The following is a 20,455-nucleotide window of genomic DNA, read 5'->3' as shown; positions in this document are numbered from 1 at the left end:
ATAACTCAACATAATGTCAGAATTCTGCCTCTCTCTCTTTTTTTTTTACAAACTCCTGTGCAGTATGTTGCTGGCACAAGTGTAACAAGATACAAAAAATCCTCAAAATAACAATGCCCCTCCCTTTTGAAAGATACACAAAATTCCAGTAACAATAATAATGAAGAATTAAATACAATTAAAGCAGATTAAAATAAGAATTTAGTTATATACATTTAATAATTCTTTTTGAAATCCAAGAAGCACTGACAGAGGCATGCTGGCACTTAACATTAATAATACAGTGATGCAGATCTGTCAAAACTGTATACTTCCTGGTAATTCAAATATAAAAACTGTGCTCAATTATTTTCACATAGAATACCTAAAACTTATAAGCATACTAAAATTTGGAAAACATTTCATATAAACATCTGCAAAAACTATCATGTGCTCCGTCTCTTTTATTCAACTGAACATCAGCTGTACATTCAGGCATGGGACTTGTTGAAGGTATTCATTGGAGAAAAAAGCAGAGATTGAAGTTTTCTTCAGTTCAGATTCAGAATGTGTTCTCAGTCCAGCTAAAGTGCTTCTTTTTGTGGAGACCATCCTACATTCATATAAAGACAAGTTAATTTCATAATTTTACTAACCTTTAATTTTATTAAAGACACAGGACACATGGTAGAATTTTAAAGATCAGTTATATTGTCTTTGACTTAAAAACAGTACAGTTTAAAATGACTTTGTTAAACATGTTAAAGGTCTTCATCTTTAAATTTATCAAACACTCTGACAAATCTATTTTTCTATGTAAAACATCAAACTAAATAAGGCTTGAAGTCAAATAATATGATGCAGAAGGTCATATGTATTTATTTACTATGGTGAACTTAGTGATATCACAGGCCTGCAAAATTGAGAGTCATAAAAACTTTGCTGGTTTTATAGGAATTTGGCATTCTAAATCCAGAAATGACCTCAGATTTGCTCTATCACATACAGTTTTCTTCCACAACTTTAGAAAAGTAAAAGCAAGGGGGGGGGGCTTGTAATATAGAATGAAATTATTCTGCAAAGAATTATCCTGCAAAGAGTAGTAAAGGGGTTAGTCTTCTAACAGACTTTCAAAACACTTTGTTCATATGAAATACAAAAATCCATTAAAAGCAGTAAAATCAATGTCTGCATTTAATGAAAGCTGAGTAAGAAATAAATTGATAAAAATATTGATTTTTTGAAATAACTATGTATGGTACATTATTATTATTGTTCTAAATTCAGTACCCCAAAAATACATTAAAAACAGCGACAATATTGAAAATTGCAGGCCTGTGTATTATACAGCTCTAAACAGATAGTAGAAAATTTAGGCCTGTTACAGACTGCCAAAATAAAGCTGCTTCAGGTCTCTTTGGAGGTATGCTATTTAAATGATGCGTGGGTCCTAAGGGTCCAGAGGTCACGCCAAAGCCACACTCCATTCCTAAGCACTGGAGTGCAGCTTTGGTGCAGCTTCCAGATTCTTCGGATGCATGCATCATTTAAACAGCATACCTCCAAAGAGACCCGAAGCAGCTTTATTTTGGCAGTCTGTATCAGGCCTTAGTCTATCTCAAGGAAAAAAATTGATGCCTTTAGATACCATGTTCTCTCTCCAAATCCTAGTTGAGAATGAATACTGTGTTTGCTTACTCCTGGTCGGAACATACATCCTGTTTAGGTTTAGATACCCAGCACTTTCCATTCTGCAAGAATAAAATGGTCTGCCTCAAAAAGCTAATGGAGTCCCATGAATTCCAGATTTTCCTCTTAATACTGGTAAAGCTCTGGTCACTCTGTGGAAAGTGGGGATTTCTGCATTTATATAATTGTGCTCATGCACCTTCTCCCTTTGGGCACAGTCTAGGGAGCTCATTGAAATATATTGGTGTATGAAGCAAGAATAGAGATAACTAAGATACAGGTAGTAGATGACTTGTACCAAGTTTAACGAAACACAGGTTTAAGGTCATTACTGATGCTATTTCACAATGAAGAAAGAATTATTTTCCATGACCTCTTTCTTAGGCCTGTTCAACTGAACTGTTCTAAATGGTTCAGAGCTCACTGTAATTTTGGCCAAGGAGAGATGTATGAAACCCCTGGTAGCATCATGAGACACTCTGAAGATACAAGTTGTTTACAATCATCATGACTTAGACAAAGCACTGCACAGTTAATGCAGTTTTCCTAGCGTGAGATGTGTTTAAATGGATGGCTTTCAGTGGTTGAAGCCCAAGAATACAGTGCTTTGTCAAGTTCAGTTGACCACCTGTGTGCCTGATGTTTGTCTTTCAGCATGGCATATTATGTCTAATATAGGCGTGGTACAGAGCACCAGGAAGAGGCGGCCAGGAGCTGCTTCTCTTTGCTGTGTAGCCGCACTGAAGCAACCAAATTGCGTGGCTTGGCTATGCAAAAAAATGGCCCGCTAAAAAGCAGCTCCTTTTTGCGCCGTCGCAAACAGCTGGTGGCGGCACGAGCACATTGCTGCTGCGCAGCTCCATCTGGAGGCTGTGCAGCAGTGATGCCATCGCTACGCATGCCATCTATTTGGCACCGCGCAGTGAGGACACCCTCGTCACATGCGAGGGGCAAGGGTAGTGTGGACGGGGCGCCCCTCGCACGTGACGAGGGCGTCCTTTGGGGCCCGTCTGTACCAGGCCATAGATACCCATTTAAATCTGAGAAGTTGTAATTCCTTCTTAAGAGAAAGGTGGTGTCTCTTTTTCACAGAAGGTAGTAGTTAGGCCAGTTCTGAAGAAACCTAACATAAAACCTTAAGATGTAAACCATGACTGGCCAGTAACCAGTATTTTTTGAGCAAAGAATACGAGTGATTCCCAAGCCAACTTCAGACACATTAAACTGATTTTCTAGATTTATTTCAATCCTAGTTTTAAAATGAAAACTGCTTTGGACATGATTTCTGCCAAGAAAAGGAAAAAGGGAGTATGGTCTTGTTGATTCTATTGGATCAGTTGACAGCTACTTAATGATACTATGTTAGAATATTTCAACTCCTTCTCAGATGGTTAATTCCAGAAAGTGCTCAAAAATGACTTTGTCTGCAACTTGGTAGATATAAAACTGTCCACAGGGCTCTATTTTACTCTTTATTACGTTCAGGTGTATCTTACAGATGGTATTTACTTGGGGACTGATTCAGAACACCCACCTATTGGACTTGATGAAACAGAGCCTTCAATAGAATGGTTACCCTTCAGCCCTCAACTTTAAATCTTCCATACTACAGAAATAAAGCAATGTAACATCACTTAAAACTGCCATGACTCTATACTGTGGAATCCGGGGATCTGTTGTTTGGTGAGGCACCAGACCTCTCTGACAGACCTCACAAAACTATAAATCCCAAGATTCCACAGGATGGAGCCATGACAGTTACAGTGGTGACAAACTGCTTTATTTCTGCAGTGTGGAAGATTTAAAGTTGAGGGCTGAGGGGTAACCATTCTATTGAAGGCTCTGTTTCATCAAGCCCATGAAAGGCAATAGGTGGGTGTTCTGAATCAGTCCCCAAGTAAATACCAATAAATAAAGGTTAAATCTAGAAAAAATGTAGGTATCGTTAGCATATGGTTCATCTGCACTGTAGAATGGTTTAGTCTGCTCTTGAAGAGGATGCACTCCTCCAAAGGAACCAGTTCATATACTTGGTTTGCTCCTAGACACAATAATGTTATTGGAGGTGTTAGCTTTTTACTCCGGAGGGAAGGTGCAGTCTAGCAGCTGTGGCATCCCACCAGAGTAAAAACGGGCGCCTGCAGACCGCTGTTTTTGGGCAGTCTGTACTGCGCCATAATTTACAATTATCTCTGGGCACAAGAGCGATCAAAGTAATTAGTAGAGCCTCATACCAGTTCTATATACAGTCCGCCCTTTGTATCCACGAACTTGCCATCTGTGGATTCCAGCATCTGCGGACATCAAGCCCACTTGGGGGGGGGGCGGTGGCAGAGGTGGAAGAGGAGGTGGAGGGAAGCGGCGGGGGGAAGAGGTGAAGGAAGAGGAGGCAGCCTTCTGCCACCCACCATGGTAAGGGCAACTATGCTGGCTTTGGGGGTGGGCAGGGCGGCGAAGTGCATGGCCGCACTATCATTGAGGGCAATAGGACTTCAGCATCCATGGATTTTGGTATCTGCAGAGGGATCCAGAACAGATCCCCCATGGATACTGAGGGTCAACTGTATTCAGGTGGCTGCTATTAAGTTCAGCCACATAGATTAACTAGTCAACACCAAGCCTTTGTACAATCCGGCAGATAGCAGCCTGACTATACATTCCCTAGCCTCTTCCATAGCTAGGAAAGTTGCGTCTGATTTCCTGTCCTTCACTGTATCTTTAAGACACAGATATATGAACAAAGACACTTCAGACTTCATCCTGAGGTTCTGCAAACATGGTTGAGGGTGGTATAGAAGCTTCTGTGGTGCTCTTACTTGTAGCTTGTGAAATCAAGCTACAATGATATGAGAAGGAAAGCATTTTCTGCTGTAAATTCCACCTGCATCCATTAATTATTGAATAAACCTTCTTGTTCAGCCCTGATTTTGTATCATCATGATTGTTATTGGATCCTGATCTGTGACATGCAGTAATCATTTATATTTGAAAGTTGGGAAAAATACTGAATAAAAAGATTTGTTTATTTGTTCCAGATCACTATTTCTAGCTAATAATTTAGTTGCTTTACAGCTCATATGTGCGAAAAGAATTTCTAATTATCAGATTATTTTAAAGGTAAAATGTCAATATAATATAAGGATCAACTTCCAGGAAATCAGGAAAACTACAAGAAATTTATTATTGTGAGTTATTTATATTTATATTTCAACAGAAACCATAGACGAGGTGTCCAGCGACTCTGTCGATGAAGTTATTCTGGATCAGCTGCAATCTGTGAGTACTGATGATGTGGACAAGCTCCTTGGTAGGGTGAGGAAAACAACCTGCCCTCTCGACCCTTGCCCATCATGGCTGGCCGTCCGGGGGGCGGGGGGAATGCAGTGAGGAAGTTCCTTATGGATATCATCAATGCGTCCTTCAGGGAAGGACATATTCCATCTTGTTTGAAGAAAGCGGCTGTTAGGCCACTTCTGAAAAAACCGTCCCTTGACCCCCTGGATATGAATAATTACAGGACAGTCTCTTTACTACCAATTTTGAGCAAGGTGATCGAGAGGGCGGTTGCTCTTCAACTCCAAGCTGTCTTGGATGAAACCGATTATCTAGACCCATTTTAAACTGGCTTCAGGACAGGCTTTGGGGTTGAGACTGCCATGGTTGCCTTGACCAACGATCTGCGTCTGTGCATCGACAGGGGCAGTGTGACCCTGTTGGTGCTCTTAGACCTCTCAGTGGTTTTTGACATGATAGATCACGGCATCCTCTTGGACCGCCTGAGGGGGTTAGGTATCGGAAGCATTGCATTGCAGTGGTTCCGGTCCTTCCTCTCAGGCAGATCCCAGAGGTTGCTGCTCGGGAACAGCTGTTCCAGTAAAAGGGAGCTCACCTATGGGGTTCCACAGGGTGCTATACTGTGACCGATGTTATTCAACATCTATATGAAGCCGCTGGGTGAGATTATCCAGAGTTATGGAGCTGGGTGTTATCAGTACACTGATGACACCCAGATCTATTTCTCCGTGTCTCGTTCGTCGGTCTCGAATTCTAATGGCATCTCCTCTCTCAATGAATGTCTCCAAGCAGTAATGAGCTGGATGAGGGAAAACAGATTGAAACTGAATCCGGACAAGACAGAGGTGCTCACGATAGCGGCCCTGAAACCAAGAATTGTGTTGCAACCTCCAGTCCTGGATGGGGTCACACTCTCCTCTAGTGACTGTGTTCGCAGTCTGGGGGTGCTCCTTGACTCGTCGCTCCTGATGACAAATCAAGTGAATGCGACGGTCAGGAGCGCCTGTTATCAGCTTCGGCTGATACGCCAACTGCGCCCTTTTCTGGAAGTAAGGGATCTCGAGACTGTTGTACACGCACTGGTAACCTCACGCCTTGACTTCTGTAATGCACTCTACATGGGGCTACCCTTGTGCTTGATTCGGAAACTGCAATATGGTGGCCAGAGTAGTGTCGGGAACATCTAGGAGGGACCATATTACTCTGGTATTAAAGTCCCTCCACTGGCTGCCTATTAGTTTCCGGGCCCAGTACAAGGTGTTGGTTATCACCTTTAAAGCCCTAAATGGCTTGGGTCCAAACTATCTCAGGGACCGCCTCCTCCCATATAATCCTCCCCGCACACTCCGGTCCTCGGGGAGGAATTTGCTGCAGCCTCAAAGATCTAGGCTTTTGGCTACCTCCCAGAGGGCTTTTTTTGTTGTCGTCCCCAGATTATAGAACGACCTGCCAGACGAGATTCGTCAACTGACATCTTTAGACAGCTTTAAAAAGGCTGTCAAGATGGATCTCTTCTGGCAAGCCTTTCCGGGACAGATAACCCCGGCCTCAGGAACTCTCTTCTTATCCTCCCTGGAAATGCCACTGTAGTTTATTGTTTTGTTTTGTTTTACTTGTTTTGTTTTGTTCTGGTTTGTTTTTGTCTTGTAATGTGTATGTGTTAATGTTGTTTAATCTGTTCATTTTAATTATAATTGATTTAATAATTTTTTAAGGGGGGGGAAGGAATTTTGATGTATAATGTATTGTATTTTATTGCTGTTAGCCGCCCCGACTGACCTCAAAGGGGTGGGATATAAATAAATAAATTATTATTATTATTATTATTATTATTATTATTATTATTATACTAGTTTAGGTATGTTCTTTATTTTTTGTATGTATTTTATGTTTATTAGTTTGTATGTATAATATGTTATGTATTATATGTGTTGCTTTTAAAAAAATAAAAAATAAATACAGTTGGCCCTTTCCTTATGTGGGGGATCCATTCCGGACCCCACCACGTAAAGGAAATACCATGTAAAATCAAGCCCCATTAGAAACAATGGGGCTCGTTCCCACGGCGTGCACCTGCCGTGCTGCAGGGTACGCGCCATGTGCGCGTGCCCCATTGTTTCTTCCGGGGCACAGGAGATGCCTTTCCGGTAGGGCTCCCAGTGTAATCTGGAAGTCGCGTATAGCACGCTCACGTATGACACAGGCGCACTGTACATGCACATATGCCATGAAATATATATTCTGAAGTAAACCCTCTAAATTCCATGTTGTTTCTTTGTTCTGTAAGCCAAATCCACACAGAATCAGTTTTAGTTATTAGAGGTTTTTTTTCCTTTTTTTCCTTTGACAACATTTCAATCAATTCATTTGTTTTTCTTTGACAAGCCACCAACTAGTGAAGGAAGGAAAGCTAGAGACATCTTGCTTTCATGTATAGGGCATGATTTAAGAACAAAATGCTTGCCTTGAAATTCACCCTATCTTACCTGGCATAAGAATTTCTAGTCTCTGTTGAATGGCCTCCAGATGAGCAATGTATTCAGTTAATGACTTCTCAGGATCTTTAGATGAAGCTTGGGAAGTAGAGTTAGTGAACCTGTTTGACATAAAAAATTAAAATCTTCTTACCTAATACATAAAACATTTAGTTATGTATAGTGACACAAGCATAAAGGAAAAACTGTGTTTCCTTTAACTATCTCCTTTACTAGGGAAGAGGAAGAATAGCCTGTTCTCCTTGCTAGCTGTCCTGGACCTTCAGCTGCCTCTCCAGAAGCAGCTGTGCTCCTGTTCCTCCCCTTCCTGGGCTTTCAGCTGCCTCCAGAGAAGCAGCTGAAGGCCTGTGAAGGTGTGGGAAATAGGTCCTGGCCCTGGTGCTGGACAACACCTGGTGCCTGAAGGCCTTTTCGTTTGGGGAGTCAGTCCCTAAAAGGTTTGCCATCACTGGCCTAGATGCTTCCCTCCAAGCTTGTACAATATAGTTCTATGAACTACTGCTGTAATCTAAAGCACTTCTCAAAAGTGAAGAAAATATAAGGCCCAATATATCAGAGGCAAGAAAGGAAAGCTATCACTTTCAACTGCTATCACTTAAAAACCCAAGGTAAAATGTGGCATGGCATAGTGGTTTCAGTGTTGGATTATGACACTGGAGACCACGTTTCGATTATCAGCTTGGCCATGAAACTCATTGAGTGACCTTGGGCAAGTCACATACTCTCAGTCTCAGGGGAAGGTAATGGCAAAACTTCTCAGAATAAACCTTGCCAAGAAAACCCCATGATAGGTTTGCTGTAGTGTCGCCATCAGTCAGAAATAATTTGAAGTCACACAAAAACAGCAACAAAAAGTGACTGCAGTGAGACTTCAAATCTATCCAGTCAGGCTAACAATCCAGTCAGTCAATCCCTATCAGCCATAAAAAAACATAAAACCATCTGGAAACTATCTAGAAACCAAGTACATTGTTAATAAAAACTGACTTTTGTACGAACTAATATCTGTAGAAATACTTGGTTAAAACCTTATTAGTTGACTCAAGCTAAAAAGCAAGAAGTGCAACAATTATTAGAAAAGGAAGTACAGATTTTACAAGGTCTTTACAGCATACGTTCACAGAGGTGATACAAAAATGATTGGTGTAGACAAACACAAAGAAGTATGTGGATTTGCCATGCGCGGATTTAAGCATAGGCGCATCGCAAATCCAGGGAAATTCTCCCCAATGGCACCTCCTTGTCCTCGCTGCTCTTAAAGGGCCAGAGGCAGCCTGAGAGGCCTCTTGGCTCCAAGCTGTCCCTGGCCCTTTAAGGGCAGCGAGGAGGAGGAGGATGAAGCCAGGCCTCATCCTCCTCCTCCCCGCCGCAGAAGAAGGGCCAGGGGCAGCCTGGGAGGCCTCTTGGCTTCCAAGCTGCCCTTGGCCCTTTAAGAGCGGCGGGGGCGAGGAGGACGAGGCTTGCCCTCATCCTCCTTGCCCCCGCCGCCGCAGAAGAAGGGCCGGGGGCAGCACGAGCAGCACCCGACCCTTCTTCCGCGGCGGAGGCGGCGGCACGGCGTCGGAACAGGTAAGTAGGGAGGGGAAGGGGGAGGGATGGAAAGGAGGGTAGGGGAAGAGGGGATTTTGTCCCCAATGGCAGCACGCATTCACGCGTGCTGCCATTGGGGACTATAGGGACTTGAGCATACGCGGAATTTGGCATACGCGGGGGGTCCGGAACGGATCCCCCGCATATACCAAGAACCCACTGTATTTGGATTTTGTGGATATATCTGTCTACATACAGAAAAAGCTACAAAACTATAAAGACTTACAAGCTGATCTAGATTCTAGAATGAATGAAGTAGTTATGAAAAATAGGGGAAAATACAAGACAGAAAGAAAGTGAGGGTATATATCAAAATGGACTGTAAATAACAAGAGCTCCATGAAGATACTGAACAGAATAGAGAAAGGAAAAGAGAAAGACCTAATTCTTGTACTTGGGAAGACAAGAAAATAAAAACTGTTATCTGGGGAGTGTGGGGGTAGAGGTTATATTCAACAAATTGAAAAAAAACTTTCAAGCTCTTTCTTTGATGCTGGCATGCAAGGGAAGTAATCCATGTACAATCGGCCCTCCTTGAGGTTCGTCGCTTTGAATATTCATGTAGGGGCGACCTCCGTTATTTTTAATGGGGCATGCCCTCACAGCACGTGCACTGTGCACACGCACGTTACGCACCCCATTCAAGCCTATGGGGCTTGAATATACACGTCTCCATTTTTGCGGAGGGATCCGGAACAAATCCCCTGCGAAAATGGAGGACCAACTCCATTTAGGGATTGCAGCATCCAGAGAATGATGTAATTGTTAGGAAGAGAAATCATGTAAAATCATGAAAGCAAGTTCTACACTAACCTTTCATGTAACTGAAATGGTGGAGATTTAGGTGAAGAGTTTGTAAGTCTCATGAGGTCCCTTCTGCTGCAATATCTGGCTTCTTGAGTTGCCCCTGAGAAGGGCTGTTGTAGTGTTAATGCCTCTGGTCTCACTCGAGGGTCTGAAATGAACAATAGATAGTGTTTCATTTGCATCTGACTCCTGCTTAGGGGACTTCAGGGCAGATAACATTTGCACCCTCACCCAACTTTGGTCAAGTTAGAACATAAGCCATGTCAATAATACTGCACCAGAAAGTAGTCAAACATTTAATCATTTATTAGGCAATTAAGCTACAAGAGAAATTGACTTCCTTGAAATCCACACCATGGACATTCTCAACTTATTTGCTTAATAATGGAATGGATGGAAAGATTTTTGTTTTGATTTTTTTAAACACAGAAATCAACTTCATTATTAAATGTTTAGAACACACATGAGAAACTGCTGCAATGCCACATTGCCTTCTCATGGCACCTTCCAACACTCTAAGATTTTAAAAAACCTTTTTGGGGCCAAAAAAGCCTCTTTACCACATTTTCAGCCCAGGACAGTCAACTTCCAATCCCTGATTTTTTTCTTTTCTTTTAAAAAGACCTCTCTTGGGTTGGTAGGGCAAAACAGAAAATTTGCCCTCCGGGATTCAGAAGTGTGGGCGCATGTACACACGCACACACACATACCAGTATATATAAATATAAAAAACACGATGGTCTTGGGAAATTCCACTCCCTGGTTTAGAATTTACTGGACATCTAAGTTATATCAATGTAAGCACATTTTAATGTGGAAAAATAATTAGAATAATGTTTAAAGCGAACAGAATAAAAAAGCTATAACGAGTAGTAAACATCATGTTTTCATCATTAACAGTAATTTTGTAGACCTTGCTCTTTTTCTACAACCCAATCAATCTTTGCTGTTTGTTTTTAACCACCCTTTAATCGGTCTTGACTCATGGGTACCCTGTGAATGAGGTATCTCCTCCCTATCACTGGTCTGCTTACTTTCTGCAATTACATACTAGTGACCTCCCTAATAGATTCTATCCATCTAGCATGTGGCCTTCCTTTCTGCTTCCTTCCAACTTTCCTAGCATTATCTTTTCTAATCAGTTGTGCCTTCCCATGATGTGGCTAAAGTATGACAGTCTCAGTTTGATCATCTTGGCTTCTAGGGAGATCTCCAGCTTAATCTGTTTGTCTTTTTGTCTGCCCATGGAATCCTTAGCACTCTTCTCCAGCACCACATCTCAAATGAAGCTACGACAATTCAAATAAGAGTATGAAATGAAATGAAATGAAATTTTATTTATATCCCGCCCTTCCAAAAGATCAGGGCGGCTTACAAAATACAAAACACAATACAATCAAATTACAAAAGATTAAAAACATACAATAAAAATACAGCATCTTAAAAACAAATAAAATGCCCCCAATAGCCCATCCTCATGGCCACGGAAGAGGAGGGAGGCCCACAGGATCTTTAATCGGGGAATGCCTGCTGGAATAGCAAGGTTTTGAGGTCCTTCCTAAATTGGGCCAGGGTGGTAGATGAGCGGAGCTCAATGGGCAGCGTATTCCAAAGGGCTGGGGCAGCTGTGGAAAATGTCCTCCGCGACGTGGAAGCTAACCTGGCCCCAGGCACCTTCAGTAATTGCTGCCCAGATGTTCTGAGGGTGCGAGGCGGAATGTACGGGGAGAGGCGGTCCTTTAGGTATCCTGGGCCCAAGCCATTTAGGGCTTTATAGGTAATAACCAACGCCTTATATTGAGCTCGGAAGCGAATGGGCAGCCAATGAAGATCTTTTAACACCGGTGTTATATGGCTGGTCCTGGGAGCCCCAGTGACCAGCCGGGCTGCCATGTTCTGGACCATTTGCAGCTTCCGAGTTTGGTATAAGGGTTGCCCCATGTAGAGTACGTTGCAGAAATCCAGTCTCGAAGTTACCAGAGCATGTACTACAGTTTCAAGGTCCCTCTGGGCCAGGTATGGACGCAGCTGGCGAATCAGCCGAAGCTGATAACAGGTGCCCTTGACCACCGCATTCACCTGAGCAGTCAGATGAAGCGACGAGTCAAGAAGCACCCCCAGACTGCGCACGGAGTCCTTCACAGGGAGCGTGACCCCGTTCAGAACAGGTGGAACCACCGCCATTCCTGGACCAGGAGAACCTATCACTAGTACCTCCGTTTTCTCTGGATTCAATTTGAGTCGGTTTTCCCTCATCCAGCCCATTACTGACTCTAGACAGGCCACGAGAGGAGAGACGCCATCCCCGGTCACTGCATCAGTCGGAGACATAGAGAAAATAATTTGGGTGTCATCAGCGTACTGATAACCCCGCGCCCCATGTCTCCGGATGATCTCTCCCAGCGGTTTCATGTAAATGTTAAATAGCATGGGAGACAAAATGGCTCCTTGAGAGACCCCCGTTTTAAGGGCCCGCTCGCTGGAGCACACGTCTCCCAGCTGCACCATCTGGGACCTCCCGGAGAGGTAGGAGCGGAACCACTGGAGCGCAGTGCCCCGATTCCCACCTCTGCCAGGCGTCCCAGAAGGATACCGTGGTCAATGGTATCGAAAGCCGCTGAGATGTCCAAGAGCACCAACAGGGACACGCTTCCCCTGTCGATGCCCAGACGGAGATCATCGACCAAGGTGACCATGGCCGTCTCAACCCCGTGACCCGCCCGGAAGCCAGTTTGAAATGGGTCCAGATAATCCGTTTCATCCAAGACCGCCTGAAGCTGGATCGCAACCGCCCTCTCGATCACCTTTCCCAAAAATGGTAGCAGCGAAACAGGCCGATAATTATTATGAACCAGGGGGTCAAGGGAGGGCTTTTTTAGGATCGGTTTTACGATGGCCAATTTAAGATCCGATGGAAATTGCCCATCCCTGAAGGATGTATTAATTATCCGGCGTAACAATAACGTTACCGCCGGTCCCCCCTGGGCCGCTAACCACGAGGGACAGGGATCAAGAGAGCAGGTTGTTTTCCGAACACTTCCGAGGATCTTGTCCACATCCTCGGTACTCACCAGCTCAAACTGATCCAGTTTAACATAGTCCACGGAGGCTCTGGACACTTCTACCCTAGGTTCTGCTGAAATGTCGGCGTTCAGACCTTCGCTTATATGAGAAGTTTTATCCACAAAAAAGTCGTTAAACAGGTCACAGCAGGCCTTAGAAGGTTCAAGGATCTGGTTCAGGGCAGGAGGGAGCTGAGTTAGCTCCCTGACCACCCTGAACAACTCTGCCGGACGCGACTCCGCGGACGCAATACGAGCACCATAGAACGAGTTCTTTGTTGCTCGTATTGCCTCTCCATAGTCCTTTAATAGTTGGTCTAGGAGAGTCTTGTCGTTTATGCGAAGGTGTTTCCGCCAACGGTACTCTAGCCGTCGCAGAACCCGCTTCCTCGCCCGCAGATCTTCCGTATACCAGGGCTTACGATTGGAAGCGGGCCTGAGAGGGCGCTTGGGAGCGATCCTGTGTATAGCCCCAGAAAGACCGGTATTCCAAATACCGGTAAGGGCATCAACAGAGTCGCCGTCATTTCCAACCGTGAGCCCCTCTAAGGCTTCCTGGAACCTCTCAGGTTCCATCAGCCTTCGAGGGTGGACCATCCTAACTGGTCCACCACCCCCGGGGAGGATCTGGGTTGAAGCCTTGATTTTCACCTCTACCAGGAAGTGATCCGTCCATGACAGGGGGGAAACATTAACTATTTCCGCCCACGGATTTTCCGCCTCCGAACAGAAGACCAAATCAAGAGTATTACCCGCACAATGCGTAGGACCCTGTATCAGCTGGGACAGGCCCATGGCCGTCATGGTCTCCATGAATTCCTGAGCCGCACCAGATGGAACATGGCTGGCCGTGAGGGAGATGTTGAAGTCACCCAGGACAAGAAGCCTGGGCGTCTCCAACATCAGCTCAGCGACCAGCTGTGTCAGCTCGTTAAGGGAGTCCGCTAATGCACGGGGTGGCCGATACACTAACAGAATCCCTAGACTGTCCCTAGCCTTTAGGGTCAGGTAAATACACTCGATATAGGAGGTCTGTCGGATGTGGTTCCTAGTGAGGGACACGGTGTTCCTATGTACCAAGGCCACACACCCCCCCCCGCCCACCTAACCTGCGCTGGTCCTTCACCGAGTACCCAGCAGGCAGGGCCTGAGCCCACACAGCATCCCCTTCGGGCCCCAGCCAGGTCTCGGTAATGCAAGCCAGGTCACACTTAGAGTCCTCCAAGAGATCTTGGAGGATGTGGGACTTGTTGTTAAGTGACCTGGCATTGCACAGGAGCAGCGACAGGGTTTGTGGCACGGTTGGAGTGACCCTCAGGTCCTTCAGGATGGGAGGGGGACAGGAAGGCGAGATAGATATAACGCATCGATCCCGTCTTCCCCTGGAACGGAAGTCCCTTCTCCCACCACCATACCTCCCCCTATATATATATAGAGGACCTCACCATGACACTGTGTTTCCATGGTGGTGGGGCTGTGTGTTCCTGTGAGGCAAGAGGCTATGATGGTGGTAGCATTTTTGTCAGACAGAATTTTGCTGAGGAGCCAGACTAAATGTGCCAAACAGCTACTGGGCAGGATAAGTAGTTGGGGGGTGACACTGGCACAGGATGTCTCTGAGACAGCAGAGGTGGCACCTTAGTTAACATTATTTGTTTATTTATTTATGGTATTTATACCCCACCCTTCAGCCCTAATGGCTATCAGAGCGTGTGATGGCTGGGTCTCCAGTCATCTGAGAATTTCTCCTGAACTACAAAGGGTTAATCTGGGAGGAGGTGCATGCTAATGAGAGATGACATCACATGCTAATGAGCTGTGACATCATAGCTGATGTAAGGTCTAACTGACCAATCAGAGAGTAGGACCGCGAGATTCAAGAACTTTCTATGGGAAATCTTTAAAAGGACTTGTGCAGCCATGCGGTCTTTTGTCTCTCCCTTGAACCTCTCCTGAGGGGGAAACCAGATGCTGTCTCTTTGAGTCTGGGAGACACAGACTCAAGGGAATGCAGGTCGAGAGGCCAGGGGGGCCCTCCCTGCATCCAGGAACTCAAAAGGACTACAAATCCCATCTGCTGTGAGTAGTTAGGAATGTGTTAGCTAGTGCGTTTAGGCCTTTTGTTATTTTCAACAATGGCTTGTCTGGAATGAATTCTGTAACTATGTTCTTTGACCTGCAAGGCAAAGAGGCTTTGCAAGAGTGTTATAAATTCTTTCTATCCTATTCTATCCCTTTTTAAAATAAACTTCTTTCTTAAAAAGCATCTGCTATCTCTATACTCCTATACACGTGCCTAGACTCGGCTATTGAAACTAGATCTCTCTCTCTCTATTCCTCACAAGTCTCAGTGTGTGTGGGGGAAGGAATTAATTCACTGAGTGGTGGCAGCGCGGCTTTAGGACCTCAAGGGGTCTCATTCCGCTCAACAGGGAGCGAGAATGGAGATCTAGGAGATCCTAGAGGGAAAAGTGTGACAAGAGGGGACTCCCTGGGAGTAAAAGGGCCACGCACAGGGCGCCAAAGCTCCAGAGAAAGGCCCCCAAGTCACCACAGAGCGGCTTACAATGGAGGCTTACATTCATCAATACTGCACAGGAGGAGGCATGGTAAACCCCTTTTGAATGTCTTTTACTATGAAAACCTTACGGTGAGATAATCCAAAATGAAACAAGAGACAGTGCCAGAAGATGAGACTCTCAGGTCAGAAGGCACTCAGGCACTACTAGGGTGCATCAGAGGACAACAATGAGTAGCACTATGGCTAATGACACAACTGGATGCAAACTGAAAGGATGCTAAACTGTTGATGTGCTCAGAGGTGAAAGGGAAGTTTGAAGCTTCTCAACACATATTATTGGAAGGTGGAATGTGGGAATCATGAATCAAGGGAAGCTAGACATAGAAAAATAAGATAAGGAGTGTATAAACATTGCAATACTTGGAGTGACTGAACTAAAGTGGGCAGGAATGAGACATTTTGAGTCAGATAATTACACAGTGTTGTACTCAGGAGATGAAAATCTAAGAAGAAATCAGTTAAGATTAATAATGAGGAGAGATGTAGCAAAAGCAGTCAAAGGATATGATGCGAAGTCTGAATGAATCATATCAATAAGACATCAGGAAAACACCATTAATATAACCACAATCCAAGTTTATGTAATAACTACAGAGGAAGAAGAAGAAGAAGAAGAAGAAGAAGAAGAAGAAGAAGAAGAAGAAATTGAAAGACTCTGTGCTGGACTCCAGCAAGAAATTGACCACACACCATTAACAAGATTTCTTGTTAATCATAGGTGATTGAAATGCAAATGTAAGAAACAAAACAGAGTAGGAAATTTGGCCTAAGTTCAAGAAATGAAGCAGGAGAGTGACTAATTGGATTCTGCAAGTCTGCAAACCCATTCTTCAAAAAACCAAACAAGTAGCTATATACATGGACATCAGCTGATGGCGAATACAGAAATCAAATAGACTACATAATTGGAAGCAGAAGATGGAAAAGCTCAATTATCTCTGCAAAAACAAGAGCATGAGTAGACTACGGCACAGACCATGAATTACTAATATCCAAAATTAGAATAAAGTTAAGAAAGAATACTAAACCAACCATCATGCCAAAATACAACCTGAAGACCATCCTCATAGAATTTAAAAATAAAGTTAAAAAATAAATTTGAATTATAAAGCCTGACAGCGCTGGAAGAACTCTAGACTAAAGCCAGGGCATTGTCAAGGAGGAATGAAAAAAGACACCATGTCAGCCAAAAAGAAAGAGAAGCCTCAGTGAATGACAGATGGAACTAGAAGAATAGATGAGAAGCAAAAGTAAAAGATGACAGAAATGGAGTCAGAACCCTGAATGCATCTGTTTAGTAATTTGTGCAGAGGGACAAGGAGAACTACTATAATCATAAATACAGATGACAACAAAAAAGGAAGAACCGAAGACCTGTTCAACAAGATCCAAGAAATCAAAGAGGAATTTAAACCAAGAGTGGGGATGATATGACCAGCAGGGGAATATATTATATGCCAAATAAAAAACCAATAGAAACAATACACTGAAGAACTATATAAAAGAGATGAAAGTATGACAGATTAATTCAAGAAAGGACCTTTTTAAGTTGAACCTACAGATTTAAATAGTGAAGTAGAAGCTGTACTCAGGGCATTTGGGAGTAATAAATCATCAGGAACAGATGGCATAGCAATGCAGCTGCTTCAAGCTACAGAGAAAGAATCTACTCTAGTTCTAACTAAAATCTGTCACCACAACACAATGGCTCACAGATCAATATACATTCCAATATCAAAGAAAGGGGACACCAGCTATTGCAGTAACCACAGGATCATTGCATTAATCTCCCATGCAAGCAAAATGATGCTCAAAGTTCTACAGCAAAGACCTGTATCACATATGGAGTGAGAAATGCCACATGTCTAAAATGGATTAAGAAAACAAAAAGGCCCTAGGGATCACATTGCAAACAGGCATTGGATAATGGAATGCACCAAAGAATCTTCAGAAGAAAATCAGCTATAGATGACAGCAACATCTTTGATTATGTAGATCAGCAGTTCCCAACCTGAGTTCCACGGAGCCCTTAGGGCTCCATGTGCACTTCCCAGCTGCTATGCAGCTGCTCCAGGAAAATGAAATAATAATTGAATGAAATTAAAAAATAAGAAACAAAAAGTAAAATCAAAATAAGAAAACTAGAAATTACATTCAGATACTGCTGGTCGTGCTCCAGTTTCTGAGGTGGAGAAACCCCCATGAGTCCAAGGAGATTGTCTGCAAGGAAGCCTGCCTGTTGGCTGAGGAGGAGGCTGCCCTTTGGAGCCCCAATGGCCCTTGGTGGGGAAGGAGCAGAGTCCGAGGAACTGCTCCTCCTCGGCTCAGTATCCTTTGTGCAGAGCGTAGCTGGTCTCACTTTGACTGCCACCTCAAGAGCCCTGCCGCCCCACTCAGACCCCCTACCAATGATGAGAGACAAAATAATGACTCCTTTTGGGCTGCATCAGAAATAATCCGGTTTGACCCCACTTTAACTGCCACAGCTCTATTCTGGAGAACCTTGGGAATTGTAGTTTGTGAGGGGGTCCCAGATCTGTAGTTTTGTTATCCAACTCCAAAATTCCACCAAACAGTGATACTTTCAAAGCTCCATGGCTTCTTCTTCAGGCAAGGTGTTACAAACAAAACAGGAGAAAAGCAAATTGGAGATGTTTGTCAGATGCCTGCATTATGTTGTTTCAAGTCCTTAGTTAAGAAGGTATCTTTTGCAGGCTGGTCCTTTCCCTTCTGGAGATTTTCAAAGTCCAGGAAATGTAAAACCTATTTGCATCTCAACAGGGACTCTTCTCTTGCAATCCAGCATGTCTTCATTCCTGTGAGGCCTCTTTGTAGGTAGAGGATGGATTTCTCAAAAAGTCTCCATGTTTGTGCATCAGGAATATTTTGGTAGGTGTAGAGGTAAAGCATACCAATCCAGTCCAGATTTAAGAAGAAAAAAAATGGTTTTACCTTTGTGGATGGTCCCAGGCCACTGGCTCACTCATCAGAGTTTCCCTGTGCAACTATAATACGTTATCTTACAATCCAGAAAACATGCAGGGGTAGCAGTGTTGGCCATTTAGCAAATTCAAACAAAATTCCGCCAAACAGTGATTTTGTTATCCAAGTAATTTCTGACATATGTCAGGATTTTCTTGGCAAGGTTTCTTAAGAAAGGGTGTGCCATGGCCATCCTCTGAGGCTGAGAGACTGTCACTTGGTCAAGGTCTCAGGCTACATTTTGTTGTTGTTGTGTGTCTCCGAGTCATTTTTGTCTTATTCCTCCTCTAGGGTCAAACCTATCATGGGGTTTTCATGACAAGATTTCTGCTGAGGGGGTTTGCCATGGCTGAGAGAGTGGGACTTGCCCAAAGTCACCCACCTTGTTTTTATGCTCCAGCGGGGAACTGAAGCTTGATCTTCAGAGTCACAGTCCAATGCCCAAACCACTACTATGTTAAGACAATTTATTTCCTGGCTATTGCAGTATCTGAACAACTTACCTACTTTGTAAAATCTTTCTTGATCCAAGTGTCTTATTGGTGTACATAGAGCTGACAGATATGCTTGAACCTATTTCCACTGCATCAATATTAATCATTTAATGGTGATGGTTTTAAATGATGAAGACTAGGTACGCAAACTGGCATATTTGGTCAACACTGTCTGCCAAACATTGACCACAGAATTGCACTGGAGGAGCTACAAATGCCTAGTGGAGTGTTCTCTCTAGGAATCTCTAGGTCCTTCAGTGCGACTTTTGGTTAAAAGTTGACCATAGAGATGTGCTTGAGGACCTAGAGATTCCTAGAGAGAACATATTAATAAAATGTGTTAAATAATCAAAGTCACAAAAGTCAAAGCTGCAGATGTGGAGGGACAAGTATATAATGAATTCACAGAATTCTTCTGAACATCTTACATGAGTGGTGTCCAGTACTAGTAGAAATGGCTGCTGGTGGTTGGTCTCTTCTACTGACTTTATGCCATTTTTTCACCAAAAACTTTAACCTGAGGGAGGGAAAGAGAAAGAGAAAAATGAATGTGCAAAATAGTTTTATACAGTATAAGACACTGTACAGTATCAGTAAATGCAAGGCAAATAGAAAGAGATATAAAAAGAACAATGCTGGATCTTACCAAAAACCAATCTAATCTAGCATTCTGTTTCCATAGTAGCCAGCCAGTTGCCTATGGTGAGCAAACTAGCATGACACGAGTGTAACTATACCCTGCTGCTCATGCTAACTGGTAACTGATACAGAGGCATAGAGTCTAGTCACTTCTAATTTGACTTATTCTAATTGTAATCTTCTAATTAAATATTTGGAAATTACAATAATAAAGAATAACTGTTTCTTATTTTAAAACAAGGTGGGTGGAAAGAAATTAAAAGAGACTTAAATTTATCCCTTTTGGATAGAATTGCAGTAATAAAGACAAATGTTTTGCTAAGACTTTTATTTCTCTTTCAAACAATCCCTATAAGAAATGGAATGCCTTTGATTTTTAGATTGGTCTGGCAGGCCAAGAAGCCCAGAATAAAATTCAAAACACTACATGAAGCTAAGGAGGCTTGGGAGCCCCTATTATTAAGTTGTATTATGACGCCTGTTGTTTTGTATGGTTCAAATGGTGCATTTGCCAGTCCATTGAGCACCAAAACTAGATTGCATGTACGGAATCTATGAACAGTTGGAAGTGCTTGTAAAGTTGCTCCATGGAGGAACGTCTGGACATGAGGACACACTGACAAACTACCGTATATACTCGACTATAAGTCGACCTCATGTTTATGGATTTTGATGTGATCTGTGGATAAGTCAAGGGTAACAAAGGAGCTAAAGGATTAAGCAAAGAAAAACAATGCCAATGAACTTAACAAAATTCCAACAGGCATAACTGTTTGTGCTCATCCTAAATGCTGGATAGATGAGAGAAAGTGGGATCAATGCTACCAGAGCAGATTATACTCT

The 20,455-nt window shown here is 43.4% G+C and overlaps 1 protein-coding gene across 1 annotated transcript in view; it reads right to left on the bottom strand.

The window, feature by feature from the left end:
• Window positions 1-425: 425 nt before the first annotated feature.
• Window positions 426-20,455, bottom strand: part of PCNT (pericentrin) — a 132,152-nt gene continuing 112,122 nt past the window's right edge. The window contains 4 exon segments of the mRNA XM_042471181.1: window positions 426-592; window positions 7,449-7,558; window positions 9,861-10,002; window positions 19,402-19,490. Of these exon segments, the coding sequence (XP_042327115.1) occupies window positions 564-592; window positions 7,449-7,558; window positions 9,861-10,002; window positions 19,402-19,490 (370 nt within the window). The 3' untranslated portion in view covers window positions 426-563.

Source organism: Sceloporus undulatus, chromosome 1 (genome assembly GCF_019175285.1).
Source record: "Sceloporus undulatus isolate JIND9_A2432 ecotype Alabama chromosome 1, SceUnd_v1.1, whole genome shotgun sequence".
Lineage (NCBI taxonomy): Eukaryota > Metazoa > Chordata > Lepidosauria > Squamata > Phrynosomatidae > Sceloporus > Sceloporus undulatus.
The sequence above is the reverse complement of the archived record's forward strand: the minus strand, read 5'-3'. Positions and strand labels throughout refer to the sequence as shown.